This window comes from Xenopus laevis, chromosome 9_10S (genome assembly GCF_017654675.1).
Source record: "Xenopus laevis strain J_2021 chromosome 9_10S, Xenopus_laevis_v10.1, whole genome shotgun sequence".
NCBI classification, from domain to species: Eukaryota; Metazoa; Chordata; class Amphibia; order Anura; family Pipidae; genus Xenopus; species Xenopus laevis.
Genome location: NC_054388.1, coordinates 34,142,087 through 34,159,594, shown reverse-complemented (window position 1 = coordinate 34,159,594; position 17,508 = coordinate 34,142,087). Strand labels below are relative to the sequence as shown.

Sequence of the window (17,508 nt, the reverse complement as noted above, 5' to 3'; positions counted from 1 at the left end):
GAATAGGATTCTACGATTTCGAATTTACTTTGACTTCGATTTGAAGTAAAAATCGTTCGACTATTCGATAATCAAAGTACTGTCTCTTTAAAAAAACGTCAACTTCAATACTTCGCCAAATTAAACCTGCCGAAGTGCTGACCTTCTACAGCATTTTTCTAAGTTTTTGAAGTCAAAGTAAAAATCGTTCGATTGTACGATTTTACTTCGACCTCAGAATAGCCAAATTTGATGAAAAAAAGTTCGAATTCGATATTCGAAGTATTTTAATTCGATGGTCGAATTTCGAAGTATTTTTAACTTCGAAATTCGACCCTTGATAAATCTGCCCCTTAATTTAAAGGTGAACAACCCCTTTAAAAACACAGTGATATTCCCCCCTCCCTATTAGAAACTTGTTCCCAACGTTCAGGCAAACTTAAGGGATCTCTTTCGCTTTTATATAAGCTACTACTATCTCAAAATGCTGATACCCCATTAAAATATATGACGGATTGGGAAAGAGATCTGGGACAAGAAATCTCATTAAAGACTTGGAATTCACCATGGAACTCCGTTACTAAGATCTCCCCCAATACGGCCATAAAAGAATCGGCCTATAAAGTACTGACACGGTGGTAGAAAGCATAAAATTAACCCTTCCTCTCCTACCTACGTGCTTTCGAGGATGTAGAGCAATAGACAATTTTATACACATTTAGTGGACATGCCCAGCGGCAGTGGCATACTGGGAATATATCTTTAGACTTATACAACCAGTATTTCAGAAGCAAATACAAAAAGAGATGCACTAAGCTCTACTTGCATTCCCTACCAAGGAGTTAAATAAATCGCACAATAAACTTCTGTCTCAGATGTTAGCAGCAGCCAAGATTAACCTAGCAAAACAATGGTTACAAAACCCAATTTCGATCCATGAGTTAGAGGGAAGAATAAACACTACTCAAAACCTATTGTACTTAAATGCTTTATTGACAGATCAAATGGATAAACATAGCGAAATATGGTCCCTATGGCAGAATTATTGCAAATCCAAAGAGTAAATGGCTCTAGCATCACAGAAATGTACCGGTAATCTTCTTTCTTTTCCATACTTTCATGGTAGTTTTTTTTTTTTTTTTGTTTCCCTTTTCTTTCTTTATTCTGTTTACACTAAAGTTCCCCTTCCCCCCAAATTGCAATGTTAAACTTGTAACTCGAAGGGTCATCCTAAACTTATATATCATATTAAGACTGTGCAAAAGATGACTGTACCTAGTTAATGAAATGTTAAAATAAAAGAGATTTAAAAAAATAAAAAAAACAGTGATATTATACATCAAATGGATTATAAATGCAGTACAGGTATAGGATCCCTTATCCGGAAATCCGATATCCAGAAAGCTCCGAATTAAGGAATGATGGCTGTCTCCCATAGACTCCATTTTATCCAAAAAATCTAATTTTTTAAAAATGATTTCCTTTTTCTCTGTAATAATAAAACAGTAGCTTGTACTTGATCCCAACTAAGATATAATTAATCCTTATTGGAAGCAGAACCAGCCTATTGGGTTTATTTAATGTTTAAATGAATTTCTAGTAGACAATGCACGAAGACCCAAATTATGGAAAGATCCGATATCCGGAAAACCCCAGGTCCCGAGCATTCTGGATAACAGGTCGCATACCTGAACAGTGAATCCTCAGTTTAACATCCCCTGGTTTTAAGTTGTCTCTTGTTTTGCACCATTTTTTTGTGGTCCACCAATATATAATGCATAATAAACTTCCCTGATTTTACACAATTTTATTATGGTCCTCTAAAAAGTGTATAATGGGGTTCTGCTGTATATGAATAATCCAAGACACCCCGAAATGTACAATAGTTTGGTATAATGAGTTTGTACCCCCTTTCAAGTATTCCAAGCAGTGCGGCTGTTTTTCTTACAAAATTGGGTTTTTTAGACTTATACCATTCTTTTTGCTCCAGACACACAGGCACAGCTACTTTTATGGAGAAAGAGGCAATCACATTTATAGCTGTAGTGTTAGAATCTGTCTATATAGAATTCACTAGTAGATAAGAAACGTAATTGTGAAGTCTGGCCACTGATCGCTCTACAGAAATGGGACCTGTTATCCAGAATGCTCGGGTTCTTCCGGATGACAAATCTTTCCTTAATTTGGATCTTCATACCTTACGTTTACTAGAAAATCATGTAAATATTAAATAACCCCAATAGGCTGGTTTTGCTTCCCATAAGGATTCATTATATCTTAATTTGGATGTTTGTACTGTTTTATTATTACAGAGAAAAAAAAAGTAATTTTTTAAAATTAGGATTATTTGGATACAATGGAGTCTATGGGAGGTGACCTTTTCGTAATTTGGTGCATTCTGGATAACGTATCCCATACCTGTATTTTATAGAATGTAGAATCCAAGTGAATGGGAGAGAGGTCCGTTTTTTGGTTTCAGTGTTGGGGTGAGCTGATTCTGAATAAGAGGTCACTGCTGTTGTTGGGATCCTCTACCCAGAAAAAAAAAATATTTTGTGCCATTCTAATAAAACTTGCAATCGGTCATCATTTTTTATTATTTGTGGGTTTTTTTAGCAGTTAGGCAGGTTATATATAGACATAAAAGGTTGAACTGATAGACGTGTGACTTTTTTTAACCTAACTATGTTACTATGTATTTATTTCATTCTCCAGTTTGCAATTTGAGCCATTATCTGGTTGCTAGGGTTCCTAGTACATATGAATAGGATTGGGGCTGAACAAAAAAATAATTAGTAAAAAAAAACAATAACAATGACATTGTAGCCTCACAGAGAAATATTCTATTATGGCTGGGGTCAGCGACCCACAATTGAAAAGAGTCAGAAGAAGGCAAATCACTGAAATAAAACTATTAAAACTATCATGAAAATGAATTGAAAAGTTGCTTTCTATGACATACTCAATGCTTAGGCTAGGGCCACACGGGAAGATTCAGGGAGATTGGTCGCCTGGCGACTAATCGCCGCGTTTTTGAGGCGACTAATCTCCCTGAATGGCTTGCTGGTATCTTGCACCCGCTAGCACTAAAGTCGCCTGCGTCTATTCACACGCGGCGATACGTTTTTCAAAGTCGCTCGAAATTGCCTCACGCCAGGCGACTAATCTCCCTGAAATCTTCCCGTGTGGCCTAGCCTTTAAAGGTGAACCTCTGCTTTGAAGATAGAAAATTTTTTATTATGAGCAACTTTCTTATACATGTTTCAGTGCTTTTGAAGTATTTTGTAAATGCATTTGCAGTTGAAAGCTGCGTTTATTATTTTTTGTTCTCTGACTCAGTGGTGGATTTAAGAACTTAACCTTATTATTTCATTCCACCGATGCACTGAAATTGTCATTTCATTGGTTCCCCAAGGAAACGCCCCTCATTTTCTGCGCCTGCAAAATGTGGAAGTCAATGTTGGACAGAACGCTACGTTCCAATGCATTGCTGGAGGGAAATGGTCTCAGCATGACAAGCTTTGGCTGCAGGTAAGGTTCCTGAGTGAGCTGGGGTCTCTGCTCACTAGCACTACACTCACCACCATCTGTAAGTGGAGCCTCTGCCATACAGTGCGAATTCCCGCGATTCACTGCTGGCGAAAATTCACCGGCATCAAAAAAAAATGGAAGCCGGTGTCCATTTTTTTGGCGAATTTGTGCTGGCATCCAAAAAACTGACACCGGTGCCGTTTCGCGAATTTTTCGCCGTTTTGCGAACTTCGCAAATTTTTCGGCAAACCAAAACGCCCAAATTCGCCCATCACTAACAGTGATGTCTTGTGTAATAAACAGCACTAAGGGGCCGATTCATCAAGGGTCGAATATCGAGGGTTAATTAACCCTCGATATTTGACTAGGAATTGAAATCCTTCGACTTCGAATATCGAAGTCGAAGGATTTAGTGCAAATTCTGCGATCGTACGATCGAAGAATTATTCCTTCGATCGAACGATTAAATCCTTCGAATCGAACGATTAAATCCTTCGAATCGAACGATTCGAAGGATTTGAATCCAACGATCGAAGGAATATCCTTCGATCAAAAAAACTTAAGCAAGCCTATGGGGACCTTCCCCATAGGCTAACATTGACTTCGGTAGCTTTTATCTGCCGAACTAGGGGGTCAAAGTTTTTTTTAAAGAGACAGTACTTCGACTATCGAATGGTCGAATAGTTGAACGTTTTTTACTTCGAATCCTTTCGATTCGAAGTCGTAGTCGTAGTTGAAGGTCGAACTAGCCCATTCGATGGTCGAAGTAGCCCAAAAAACACTTCGAAATTCGAAGTTTTTTTACTTCGAATCCTTCACTCGAATTTAGTGAATCGGCCCCTAAGTATGACCAGTAGCAGTAACCCATAGGCAGCAATATGATGTTTGCTATTAAACAGATGACCAGTAAATGCTACCTGCTGAGTGGTTGATAACGGTAACAGCACCTTTTTTTTTACATAAGCACAATACGGGGAACATAATAAAAGTCGGTAACCGAAAAACTTTTTGCAAGACAAAAATGATGTGTTTGCGCAAACAAATTTTGCTTTGCGCGAATTTAATATAGCTTTTGCAAACCCGGAAACTGTTTAGCGACCACTTACGACAGTGGAAGACCGTTTGCTAATGTAATAAAACTTCTTACTGAAAAAGTCGTTATGTTTGCTCCAAAAGATTACGACACCTTCAAGCTCTTCTTAAGAGTGCGCAATTAAAATTTGCAGTGCAATAACAATAACAGTTTGAGGAACAATATTACATTGCGAGATGTGGATTTTCATTCTTATTGGTGCGAATTGTTTTTCTATTAAGCAGCGTACAAACTGGGCTGATTGAATGTGGAACATTGATATACTTCAAATCAATGAGTGTGTGGGCATGAAATACCATTGCCACTCGCCTCTCAGCTTTGCAGTCAGACCAGGGATGCCCACGCACCAATAATATTACGCACAGAGTATTAACGCCAACGATCGGAGCATTTACAGCCCCATGCTTATCTCTGCGGTCACAGTGCTCGGGCTATTAGCAATCAAATTATTTGGCCCCGCGTGGCCACTTAGGTAAATCATCTCTGGGAAAAAAATATTCCCTAAGTCGCGTGGTGAGACAACGATGCAGGGAAGCCTTTCATGCATTTCCAGGGAAAGCGCAATTCCCATAGCACCTAAAGGAGGTGTCCCTGTCTGCGGGCCGACATGGCCGGGCTCTTAAATGTGACTCACATCATTTGTTATAGGCCGTGCTTTGCAAACATCAGCCACATAGCCTTTGCACGCCCGGCTCACGGGGAGATTTATGACTTTAATTTTGTTTGACCTCAACACATGCATTTATCTTAAACACAAACATCTTTTTTTAAATAGATTTATTTTACTGCTTTAACGGGGCAAGATCAGGAAATAACAAGATTGTTTTCCCCAAAGTTCTACGCGGAATGTCAGCTAGGAAAGAGAAGAAACTTAAATGTCGGTAGTCATGTATAACATACACATTGGCGTTTGTGTTAGCAGCCTGCGGTCAATATCACACACTGCTTCATGTGTTAAATCTTCCCACCAGGGGCTGTAAATTAGCTGAATAGTGCTTTAAAGCAGGGGAAACATAATCACTGAGTACAACAATCAGGACTAGAATGGCACTAACCACAAGTATTTGTGAAGAGGCAGATAGATATACAGATATAGGATCTGTTATCTAGAAATCCAGTTATCCAGAAAGCTCCAAATTACGGGAATGGCTGTCTCCCTTAGACAGATAATTCAAATGTTTAAAAATAATTTCCTTTTCTCTGTAATAATAAACAGTGAATTTGTCGTGTTTCGCTTCGCCGGAAAATTAGTGAATTTCCAATTAATTCGCAAAATGGTGGAACGCGAATTTTGACGCTGGCGTTAAAGTCAATGGGTGTCTAAGTAATGTTGATGTGTGATGAAGAGCGACTTTTCCGACGCGCGCCCAAAATTTTTTGACGTGGGCGAATTTTCACAAATTTATTCGCCCTTCACTACCTTGTACTTGATCCCAACTGAGATATAATTAATCCTTACTGAAGGCAATACAAATCAATTACAGAAAGTTCTGTTATCTGGAAAACACCAGGTCCCAAGCATTCTGGATAACAGGTCCCATACCTGTAATACAATCTAATTTTGTGTACAGGACACAGGCAACTGGCAGAATTCCAGTCAGTATTATGGTTTACCCCTAGACAACCTACACTGTCACTACAGGTATAGGACCTGTTGTGTGGAATGCTCCGGATCTGGGGTTTTCCGGATAAGGGATGTTTGCGTTATTTGGATTTCTATACATTTATGGGTGAATGTAATATTGGTTGCTAATGCAAAAATTGTAAGCAATCCTTTCGCAATGCGAATAAATGTTCACAAAGTGAAACATTTTGCGTTTGCGAACACTTTGCCTCTTACATGACAGTAAGACAGTAATTGTGAATGTTATAGTATATAAAATATTGCAAACAGAAACCATTGTAACTCAATATTTAACGAAACTGCAGAGCAGGAGTTAAAGGTTTGCAATGCGCAATTAAAATTCGCAATGCAATAAAAGCCTAATGAAGAATATTAAATTGCGACATGCAAATTTTTTCTTGTAAAGTTTGGCTCTTTGCAAATTTTATTACATTTCCCCCTATGACAACTAAAATATCATTTTAGCATTAAATAAACCCAATAAGATTGTTTTGCCTCTGATAAGAATTAGTAATATCTTAGTTGGGATCAAGTACAAAGTATGGTTTATTAATAATAAACTTTTTTTCTTTAAAATGAAAATAATTTGATTAAAATGGGAGTCACCCTTCCCCTAATTTGGAGCTTTCTGGATAACAGGTTTCTGCATAACAGATCCAATACCTGTACTAGAAAAGTATTCCTTCTATAACCCAATGAATGTAGGAATACTGTAGATGCACATTATCTGGGAACATTTTATAAGAAAATCTTGTTCTAGTTCTGCAACACCACTGAGTTCTGCAAAATCCCTATGCTATTGATATGCTGCAGCAAAACTATAAGGGTATTCAGGAATCCATTGGTATTTCACAATAGAGTTCATAGGCAGAGGATGATTTTTGAGGGTTAATTATAATTTATAATATTCTGTATGTATTGCCTACAACCCATGGTAGATTTAATGAATGAGATAAATCCTATCTGATGTGATGGCACCTAGTAGCATAGATACAATCCCAACCTTTTATTGAATTCAAGGCTAGCTTGGTTTATGTTGCTCCAGAACAGCTCATATTTATACAGCATAATAAATGCAGTTTTAATTCAATGTATAATAAAAGCTTGTGAACTCATGGCATTTTAATTGTTGAGACTGTTTTATGTATGATAGCACCCAATACACAGTGGCATTTGTCCTGCTGGTTTGGGAAGGCTTAGCCACCCCAAGTCTTAATTAAAAACCATTCACGCTTATATAGGAGAAGTGGGAAGGAGAGGTTGTTGCTGTACTGATCTCATCTCTGCCAACTAACACTGAAACTTCTCTTCCCAGCAATGGAATGGACGTGACACGGCCCTCATGGTGACACGGGTTGTGAACCACAGGCGCTTCTCTGCTACCGTCAGTGTTGGGGAAACGTCTCAGCGCAGTATCAGCAAATACCGCTGTGTCCTTCGCTCATCAGGGGGATCTGGAGTCTCCAACTACGCAGAACTTAGTGTAAAAGGTGAGATCTGCTCAGCTTCTCAACCACGGTGCATGACTTGAGTCTGACTAGTCCTGCGACATTTATTCTAAACCCCTGTCTGGATGGATGTGGCCTTGGTAGTTTCTTCTGTCAGTATCCCTAGTTTACTTGAAATGGCAAATGATGAATTCTCAGCGCAATCCATTGAGTTTGGAACGTGCTGCAACTCAGGAAATCTGTCTTGTGGTCCCACTGGGGTTTCTCAGATGCATTTGTCTTTGACAAATGTTTAAATCCCAGCATTCTTAATAAATTGCAGGAGAGAAGTATCTCTAAACTTGTAATGCCTATGGCTGAGCCAGGAGACGAAAAGCTCAGTCCCAGATATAAAAAGAAACTAAGCTGTCTCACCACATGGGCTTTATAGTTCTACAAAGTAATCTATATCTATATATATATATATATATATATATATATATATATATATATAGCCCCACATAAGTCAGAAATATTAAAAATATTTAAGGCAGACATTAGCAAGCTTGTTATCTTGTTTCTAATAGAATAATAGAGACCTCACATCTGGAAAGGGAAAGACATTCATGACTACTCCCTTCTAAGGTCCTTATGCTTAAGTATTACTGAAAACCCTACTTACATGTAGACACTCCCATATACTGATTTATTTGCAATAATGCAGTGGTGTCATAATCTAGTGCACCTAGGATAACGAGAGTAAGGCTTTTATGGTACAAGGTGGAGAAGAGCCTGGAACTACCTTTGGCACTTCCCACTCACTTTAGAAGAAAGCAGATGCAGTTCTAGAATGAAAACACTATAATATGTATTTGGGGGAACCAGCTGTAGAGTGGTGTCATTGGGTTTTCTATTAAGTCAGTGGGAAGTAACACTAACATCTCAGTTGCCTAAAATTTGCTGCCAAGGTCCAGGCCGTGTCTTTAGCCCAAATGTCTGGTTGTTGGCTGTGGGTGATTGCACTGGAGTGAAAGTTGTTCTTCTAGACTCTTTAATATACTTAAGGTTACCAAATGAGTGGATCTTTGATCTTACTCTGATATGCCCACCTTGAAGTCCCTCAGGTCAAGTGATTGCATCAAAATGACGGCACACAGACCGTTGGAGTGATGCATTCCTTGCCCTGATGGGATCTTTAAACTTGCTCAGCATGGGGTTGATTTTCGGCCATTGGAGGGTCTCATACACGGACAGATAAGCTGCTGACTTGGTCTGAAGGAGCCGAATCGCCAGCTTATATTTGCCCATCTTTAGAGCCCAAAGACTTAACTACCTGATCAAAGGTTGCTATAATGTACTGGGTTCCCTTGCACCGGTGGCACTGTGCCTTGGACATGATAAATAGGTAGGCTAAAGCCATTATAAGATTATTGGCCAATATCTGGCTAAAAATCCCATCTGTCACAGCCTTTATTTCCAAGCTGATGTGGACCTTGTCCAACAGATTTTCATAGATCCTGCTGAATGATCTAAAACTTTTGTGTCAATCCTATTTTGCCCAGGGCCAGAATTAGGCCAGTGAGAGCACAATGGTTGGGGGGGGGGGTGGCTCTTCGGTGCCTCTTCTGCCGTCCTATCCCTTGTTCAGGAGGATCTCAGATGTTGAGACTTTTCACAATTCGTTCCTCCCGCTTGCTACTGGGCACTACCATGGGGGTGCAGCCAAATCAGAGTCACCAAACATGCAGAACTTAGATTACATGTGTCTGTGCATGGGCAGCTTTATATTTTCATCGCAAGGCACAGGGCTCGTGCTGGGCTTTATTTGCCAAATAATACTTCTTACTAGCTCCAGTCATCACTGGAATGTATGGCAAAGGCAGTTTATTGAAACAATGGCCCCTACTTGCACATTCACCTCAGCCCTGCACAGGCATGCCTGTCTCCTGGAAAGTCCTCTAACCCCCCTGGATTACTGCTGAGATCCTTTTAACTGGAACAGAACTCGTCGAGATAACAGCATTGTGTTAAAGGGAATCTTTTTGTGATAATTAGAAAGCTTAAGGCAACTAACCAACGCCGTATATGAAAGCTGTTTCTATCAACATCATTTCCACTTTACGGAAAAGCCTAAAGCTGGAGAATGGCAGATTACTTGAACTTTTATAGCGATAATACCATCCGTATATCAGTGTATCATCAGAAGAAAAGGCCTTTGGGAGGAATGTTCAGCAATCAGTTATAAGTTAAAGCAGAGCTGTACAATGTGGCCCAGTATGATAGAGCAATTGTCCTACCTTCTTATTAAGCACTCTAGGATATCCTGCAAATATTATACAGGGAAAAGGAAAAGATAAATTGCTTTCTCTGCCTGTCAGGGGGCACACAGGGCCCAAAAGGATACAATTTAAGCCCCAGCATTTCCTCTGCTGACATTTTGTCCTCCAGTGGAGTAAACCATTCAGAGGCAGGGTGCACTGAAAATTATTTTATCATTAATTATCATTTGTGAGAACAGGGACAGACCCCCCCAAAAAAACAGAATAATTATCCGCATTCTTAAAGGGGACCTGTCACTTTAAGAAATAATTCCAAATTATTTTCTATTGCGTTATTGGAGCAAACTAGACTTTACTTACACTATATTTATTATTTAAATTGTATTTTCTTCAGTCTTGGAAATACACGGTTACAGCAAGCAGACAGGAGCCATTTTTTATTAAGACAAATTGTGATTTTAATCACCTTAAAATCATGTTTATGCACCAGAATGGGTGACCTAATGCCCATAGTCACAATTATAGAGTGTGAAGAGGGAAGGGGTGTGTGTGAAGAATGCAGTGACATCTACAAAATGCTGAATGTTAGTGAAAGTAATTGGCTGCCACACTTCTATGCCTCATACATAGAGGCGGGGCATGTAATATTTGACAGCTCAGATATTTAAGCAGCTTTATAACAGGTATGGATATTTGAATGAAAAAAATAATTTGGGTTTCATGTTTAATATGCAAAGGATTTTCATTATACATCTTTTTATGTGTAGATGACAGGTCTGCTTTAAGCACAATGGGGTCAATACAACTTCTGGGCCAGAGCTGTTTAAAATTAGTATTGAGCAGTTTCACTTTCCTACCGGTTTACCCACAGATCAAGCAGGTTGGTTTGAAATTTGGGCAACCATTGAGGTTTTGGCTTTGGGGGTGTGCAGTGCAGAAGTGTTGTACAATGGGTGTATGTCCTACAATGTCTATGTTTTGCAGGTTAAGTTAAAGTATGGGTTAAGGTTTTGCAAGATAGGGTCAGGTTCAGATGTTTTTCTGAAGTAAACATGACTATTTGAAATGGCCTCGACAACTGTCCAAATAGTTGATTAACCTACCTACCGAAATAGCGGCTCTTTAATAATAAATATGGTGACTGGACATTGCCAGAGGCAAGATTTTGTCTGCTTGAAATTGGTGATTTGACTGTGATTTCCCTCCTGCTGGACAAGATGTGGTCCCACAGTTCTGGCCTGTACATGTGTTGGCTGGCAAGTCAACAGGGCAAAAAAAATGTTCATGATGGTGCAAGTCAACATGCGTATCATCAACCCAAGGCCCAATCCACACAGGTACTTTAGCCACAACATTTATTAGCTAGATAGAAATAGGCCTTCTTGGTTCTAATGAGGCCTAGTAGTCTGCTTGTTCTAAAGGCACATAAACCAATATCAAACATCAAAGAACGGTGTGGCCCCAACCTCGGACTCCAGCTGCTAAGTGCTGGTAGGTGACCCTACTGTTTAAAAACCTTGCATTTTATGTATTCATTGTGACCCATACCTCCCTTCACAGTGCCTAAAGTTGCTGGGCCGCACTGCTATACATAAATACATTCTGCTTAAGGTAATCTGTTATGTATATGGAGATTTGGCCCAGAATGAAACCCTGAAGCTCTTAATGTGGTTTTATTTTCAGTGGGAGACCTTCAGAATGTAAGATGTAGGCTATTTGTTGTTTGTGTGCACTGGAATTCCCAGGTGTTGATACATTTCCCTTACCCTTTCTTACCGTCAGTACATGATGCCCTAGATTGAGAATGATGGAGAGCCTCTAGCCACCACTATATGCAGCTCTGTTGGACAACAGGATTTCAGTGTATTGGAAATCTCACACTGTTTAACCCACAGCTTAGCCTACTCACAGAAATAGTACATAAATACTAGAATGCGATCCGTTATCCAGAAACCCCTTATACAGAAAGCTCTGAAGTAATCCATTTTATCCAAAAAAATAAAAACTTTAAAAATGATTTCCTTTTTCTCTGTAATAATAAAACAGTAGCTTGTACTTGATCCCAACTAAGATATAATAAATCCTTACTGGAAGCAAAACCAGCCTATTGGGTTTATTTAATGCTTACCTGACTTTATAGTAAAGTTAAAGTATGAAGAGCCAATAATGGAAAGATCCGTTTTCGATCCAACAGGCTGGCTGACTATAATCACCCGTGTATATTAATACTTCATTGTGCCCCTCAACATTGTACAGCAAAATGGGCAAATTGCCTCGATTGTTTAAACACAATACAACAATAATTAGCATTCCCTTTAGTTCATTCTGCTCTATATTTCTCTCTCTGGGTCCCATTAATGAGCTTTAGAGTCTCTGTCTCATCCCTCATCATCTTCATTCATTTCTTATTCTTATATATCCCCACATTCCCTTCCACCTCTGTAGTGCTTTATTTCAACCTATAATCCTTCAGTCCCACAGAGCTCTCCATTCTCCTCAGTAATTTTCCTCCATACAGCAAGAATCCCAATATGCCCCCCCATGCAGCCTTCAACTCCCCTATCCTTCAATTCTTTTCCATGTTTCATTTTTCTTTTTATTGTCCTTGTTTTTGCATGACTCCCCACTGACACTTGCCTTGTGCTGCTTCGCTAGATTTACTATAACCTCCTGCACTCCTGGGGTTTTTAGGAACTGGGGCTATAATAAGCAGCTGTTAACGGATGGAGCTTAAGAAGAGTGTGTAAAAGCAGTTAGAAGGTGAGTCAGGGACATTGCCAAGTTTTGTAGCAGACATGGGAGTGGAAATAAAGTCGGCGCAGGACACAGTGATAATAGTCGATAAGAGGAGAGCTTTGGAAGCGCTTAGTGGGGAGGATCATCATCACCATCATTTATTTATACAGTTACCCAGCACTTTACAACAATAAACAAGCACTGCTCTCAACAACAAATGAACAAGGTTTACAGAATAGAGCAATAGGATAAGAGAGCCTTGATCACAAGAGCTTACACTCTGGATAATTAGCAGTTTATGAGAGTCTATAAATTTGGGCAACATAACCCATTTATATAATACTCTGTACATAGCTGACTGTAAGAACAGACCATGCAACTACAGCAAAACATTGGCACAGGTTATTTGCATGCCACTGTTATTGTATTTTACTGATAATGGAGTCCTAGACCTAACGAGCACTCCAGTGTAGCATTCAGGAGTAGACAAAAGGGTCATTTTCAGAGGAAAGAAAATGGCATGAAAGTGGTTAGGAGTGGACAAACAGGTGTCCTTGCCTTGGATACTGTACGTTTAGGCTTGGCTCTGGAGCCGAGTGTATTTCAAGCCTCAAGGAGGCAGAATGATAAGAGCATGGCACCAGATAAATAATCTTCCGGGAAACTTGGGTTCCGAGCCATAAGGACCATTCTTTAACTAAGGGAGATCTTCATTGTCCATGTTGTACCTGAAATATTGTATTACCGCACACCTCCTTCCACTATTCTGCGTGGTGGTGCTGGTTCTCCGTTGACCAAGCCCGGTCTCCTTACTGCTGTGCAATTTCAAAAAACGGTCCGCACACACCAATGTTGCAGTCGGGGATTGTGCCCCTTTTATTAATGCCACCAACAATCAACGTTTCGGGGGGAACACAGCCTCCCTTCTTCAGGATCCTGAAGAAGGGAGGCTGTGTTCCCCCCGAAACGTTGATTGTTGGTGGCATTAATAAAAGGGGCACAATCCCCGACTGCAACATTGGTGTGTGCGGACCGTTTTTTGAAATTGCACACCATGTTGTACCTGCTCATGCTTAGGGATGTAGCGAACGTCGGAAAAAAAGTTCGCGAACATATTCGCGAACTTGCGCAAAAACGCGAGCGGTTCGCGAACCCCATAGACTTCAATGGGAAGGCGAACTTTAACATCTAGAAAAGACATTTCTGGCCAGAAAAATGATTTTAAAGTTGTTTAAAGGGTGCAACGACCTGGACAGTGGCATGCCAGAGGGGGATCAAGGGCAAAAATGTATCTGAAAAATCTGCCTGTGTGTGCTTGGAAGAGATAGTGTAGGGGGAGAGCTGTTAGTGATTTCAGGGACAGATGATAGTAAGTTTGCTGGCTAGTAATCTGCTTGATACTGCTCTGTATTGGAGGGACAGAAGTCTGCAGGGATTTGAGGGACATTTTAGCTTAGGTAGCTTTGCTGGCTAGTAATCTACTGTTCTCTTTAAACAACTGCCATACGTTGACCTTGTAGGCATTGTTTGCCCAGTTTTTTTGGACGCAGCCACTGAAGCACAGTTGCCAGAAAAAATATGCCATATAAATGCTGAAAATAGTCATTTTTCGCCATACGTTGACCTTGTAGACATTGTTTGCCCAGTTTTTTTGGACGCAGCCACTGAAGCACAGTTGCCAGAAAAATTATGCCATATAAATGCTGAAAATATAAATTTTTTTGGTTGCAGCCACTGAAGCACAGAGGCCAGAAAAATTATGCCATATAAATGCAGAAAATATGCATTTTTTTGGTCGCAGCCACTGAAGCACAGTTGACAGAAAAATTATGCCATATAAATGCTGAAAATATAAACTTTTTTGGTTGCAGCCACTGAAGCACAGAGGCCAGAAAAATTATGCCATATAAATGCAGAAAACATGCATTTTTTTGGTCGCAGCCACTGAAGCACAGTTGACAGAAAAATTATGCCATATAAATGCTGAAAATATAAATTTTTTTGGTTGCAGCCACTGAAGCACAGAGGCCAGAAAAATTATGCCATATAAATGCAGAAAATATGCATTTTTTTTGGTCGCAGCCACTGAAGCACAGTTGCCAGAAAAAATATGCCATATAAATGCTGAAAATAGTCATTTTTTGCCATATACGTTGAGTCAACGTATGGCAAAAAATGACTATTTTCAGCATTTATATGGCATATTTTTTCTGGCCTCTGTGCTTCAGTGGCTGCGGCCAAAAAAACTGGGCAAACAATGCCTACAAGGTCAACGTCGTTGACCTTGTAGGCATTGTTTGCCCAGTTTTTTTGGCCGCAGCCACTGAAGCACAGAGGCCAGAAAAAATATGCCATATAAATGCTGAAAATAGTCATTTTTTTGGTCGCAGCCACTGAAGCACAGTTGCCAGAAAAATTATGCCATATAAATGCTGAAAATATAAATTTTTTTGGTTGCAGCCACTGAAGCACAGAGGCCAGAAAAATTATGCCATATAAATGCAGAAAATATGCATTTTTTTGGTTGCAGCCACTGAAGCACAGAGGCCAGAAAAATTATGCCATATAAATGCAGAAAATATGCATTTTTTTGGATGCAGCCACTGAAGCACAGTTGCCAGAAAAAATATGCCATATAAATGCTGAAAATAGTCATTTTTTGCCATACGTTGACCTTGTAGACATTGTTTGCCCAGTTTTTTTGGTTGCAGCCACTGAAGCACAGAGGCCAGAAAAAATTAAACCAGTAGGGTTTGCACCCTAGTTTGTAACGGTGGCGGAGGGAGGAGGAGGACGCTAAAGGACAGCTGTGTGTGGAGTCATGAGGCTTGAAGAGAAGGACAGCTGCATAGAAGTCAGAACAAGTCTTCCGGCGTGCAGTAACCCTCCGAGATCCACCCCTCATTCATTTTAATAAAGGTCAGGTAATCGACACTTTTGTGACCTAGGCGAGTTCTCTTCTCAGTTACAATCCCTCCTGCTGCACTGAAGGTCCTTTCTGAGAGCACACTTGAGGCTGGGCAAGACAAGAGGTTCATGGCAAATTGTGACAGCTCTGGCCACAGATCAAGCCTGCGCACCCAGTAGTCCAGGGGTTCATCGCTCCTCAGAGTGTCGATATCTGCAGTTAATGCCAGGTAGTCCGCTACCTGCCGGTCGAGGCGTTCTTTGAGGGTGGATCCAGAAGGGTTGTGGCGCTGCCTTGGACAGAAAAACATTTGCATGTCTGACGTTACAGACTGGCCAAAGGGCTTTGTCCTTGCAGGTGTGCTCGTGGCAGGATTACTGGCACCTCTGCCCCTGGAATGTTGATGAGTTCCTGAAGTGACATCACCCTTAAAAGCATTGTACAACATGTTTTGCAGGCTGGTTTGTAAATGCCGCATCTTTTCGGACTTGTGGTATGTTGGTAACATTTCTGACACTTTATGCTTGTACCGAGGGTCTAGTAGCGTTGCGACCCAGTACAGGTCCTTCTCCTTAAGCCTCTTGATACGGGGGTCCTTCAACAGGCATGACAGCATGAAAGACCCCATTCTCACAAGGTTGGATGCAGAGCTATCCATCTCCGCTTCCTCATTATCAAGGACTGCATCATCCACGGTCTCCTCCCCCCAGCCACGTACAAGACCAGGGGTCCCCAAAAGGTCACCACTAGCCCCCTGGGAAGCCTGCTCCTGTTGGTCCTCCTCCTCCTCCTCCACAAAGCCACCTTCCTCCTCTGACTCCACTTCTGGCACCTCTCCCTGCGTTGCAGCAGGTGCCTGGGTTCGTTCTGGTGATTCCGACCAGAAATCGTGCGCTTCCAGCTCCTCGTCACGCTGGTCTACAGCCTCATCTGTCACTCGTCGCACGGCACGCTCCAGGAAGAAAGCGAAGGGTATTAGGTCGCTGATGGTGCCTTCGGTGCGACTGACCATATTTGTCACCTCTTCAAAAGGTCGCATGAGCCTGCAGGCATCGCGCATAAGCACCCAGTAACGGGGGAAAAAAATCCCCAGCTGTGCAGATCCAGTCCTACCACCCAGTTCAAAAAGGTACTCGTTGACGGCCCTTTGTTGTTGCAGCAGACGTTCCAACATAAGGAGCGTTGAATTCCAGCGAGTCTGGCTGTCAGAAATCAAACGCCTGACTGGCATGTTGTAGCGCTGCTGAATGTCAGCAAGGCGTGCCATGGCTGTGTAGGAACGTCTGAAATGGGCCGACACCTTTCTGGACTGGGTGAGAACGTCCTGGAATCCTGGGTACTTGGAGACAAAACGTTGGACTATTAAATTTAACACATGTGCCATGCAGGGCACATGTGTTAAATTGCCTAGTCTCAACGCTGCCAACAGATTGCTTCCATTGTCACACACCACTTTTCCGATCTGCAGTTGGTGTGGGGTCAGCCACCGATCGGCCTGTGACTGCAGAGATGACAGGAGTACAGATCCGGTATGGTTTTTGCTTTCCAGGCACGTCATCCCCAAGACAGCGTGACAACGGCGTACCTGGCACGTCGAATAGCCTAGGGGGAGCTGGGGGTGCACAGGTGTGGAGGAGGAGAAGGAGGACCCAGCAGCAGAGTAAGAAGAAGAAGAAGACGAGGTAGAGAGCGATGGAGGAGTAGAGGTGGTGGCAGAACCGCGTGCAATCCGTGGCGGTGACACCAACTCCACTGTTGTTGTTGAGCTACCCATTCCCTGCTTCCCAGCCATTACCAAGTTCACCCAGTGGGCAGTGTAGGTGACATACCTGCCCTGACCATGCTTGGAGGACCATGCGTCAGTAGTCATATGGACCTTTGGCCCAACACTAAGTGACAGAGATGCGGTAACTTGGCTCTGCACATGTTGG

At 41.3% G+C, this 17,508-nt stretch overlaps 1 protein-coding gene across 5 annotated transcripts in view; it reads left to right on the top strand.

Annotated features, from left to right (window-relative positions):
* ptprt.S (protein tyrosine phosphatase receptor type T S homeolog) overlaps window positions 1–17,508 on the top strand; it is a 169,526-nt gene that overhangs the window by 64,763 nt on the left and 87,255 nt on the right. For all 5 annotated transcript variants that reach the window (XM_041578183.1, XM_041578180.1, XM_041578179.1 and 2 more), the window contains exons 5-6: window positions 3,395–3,510; window positions 7,543–7,717. In XM_041578183.1, the coding sequence (XP_041434117.1) occupies window positions 3,395–3,510; window positions 7,543–7,717 (291 nt within the window). The remainder of the gene's footprint in view (window positions 1–3,394; window positions 3,511–7,542; window positions 7,718–17,508) is intronic.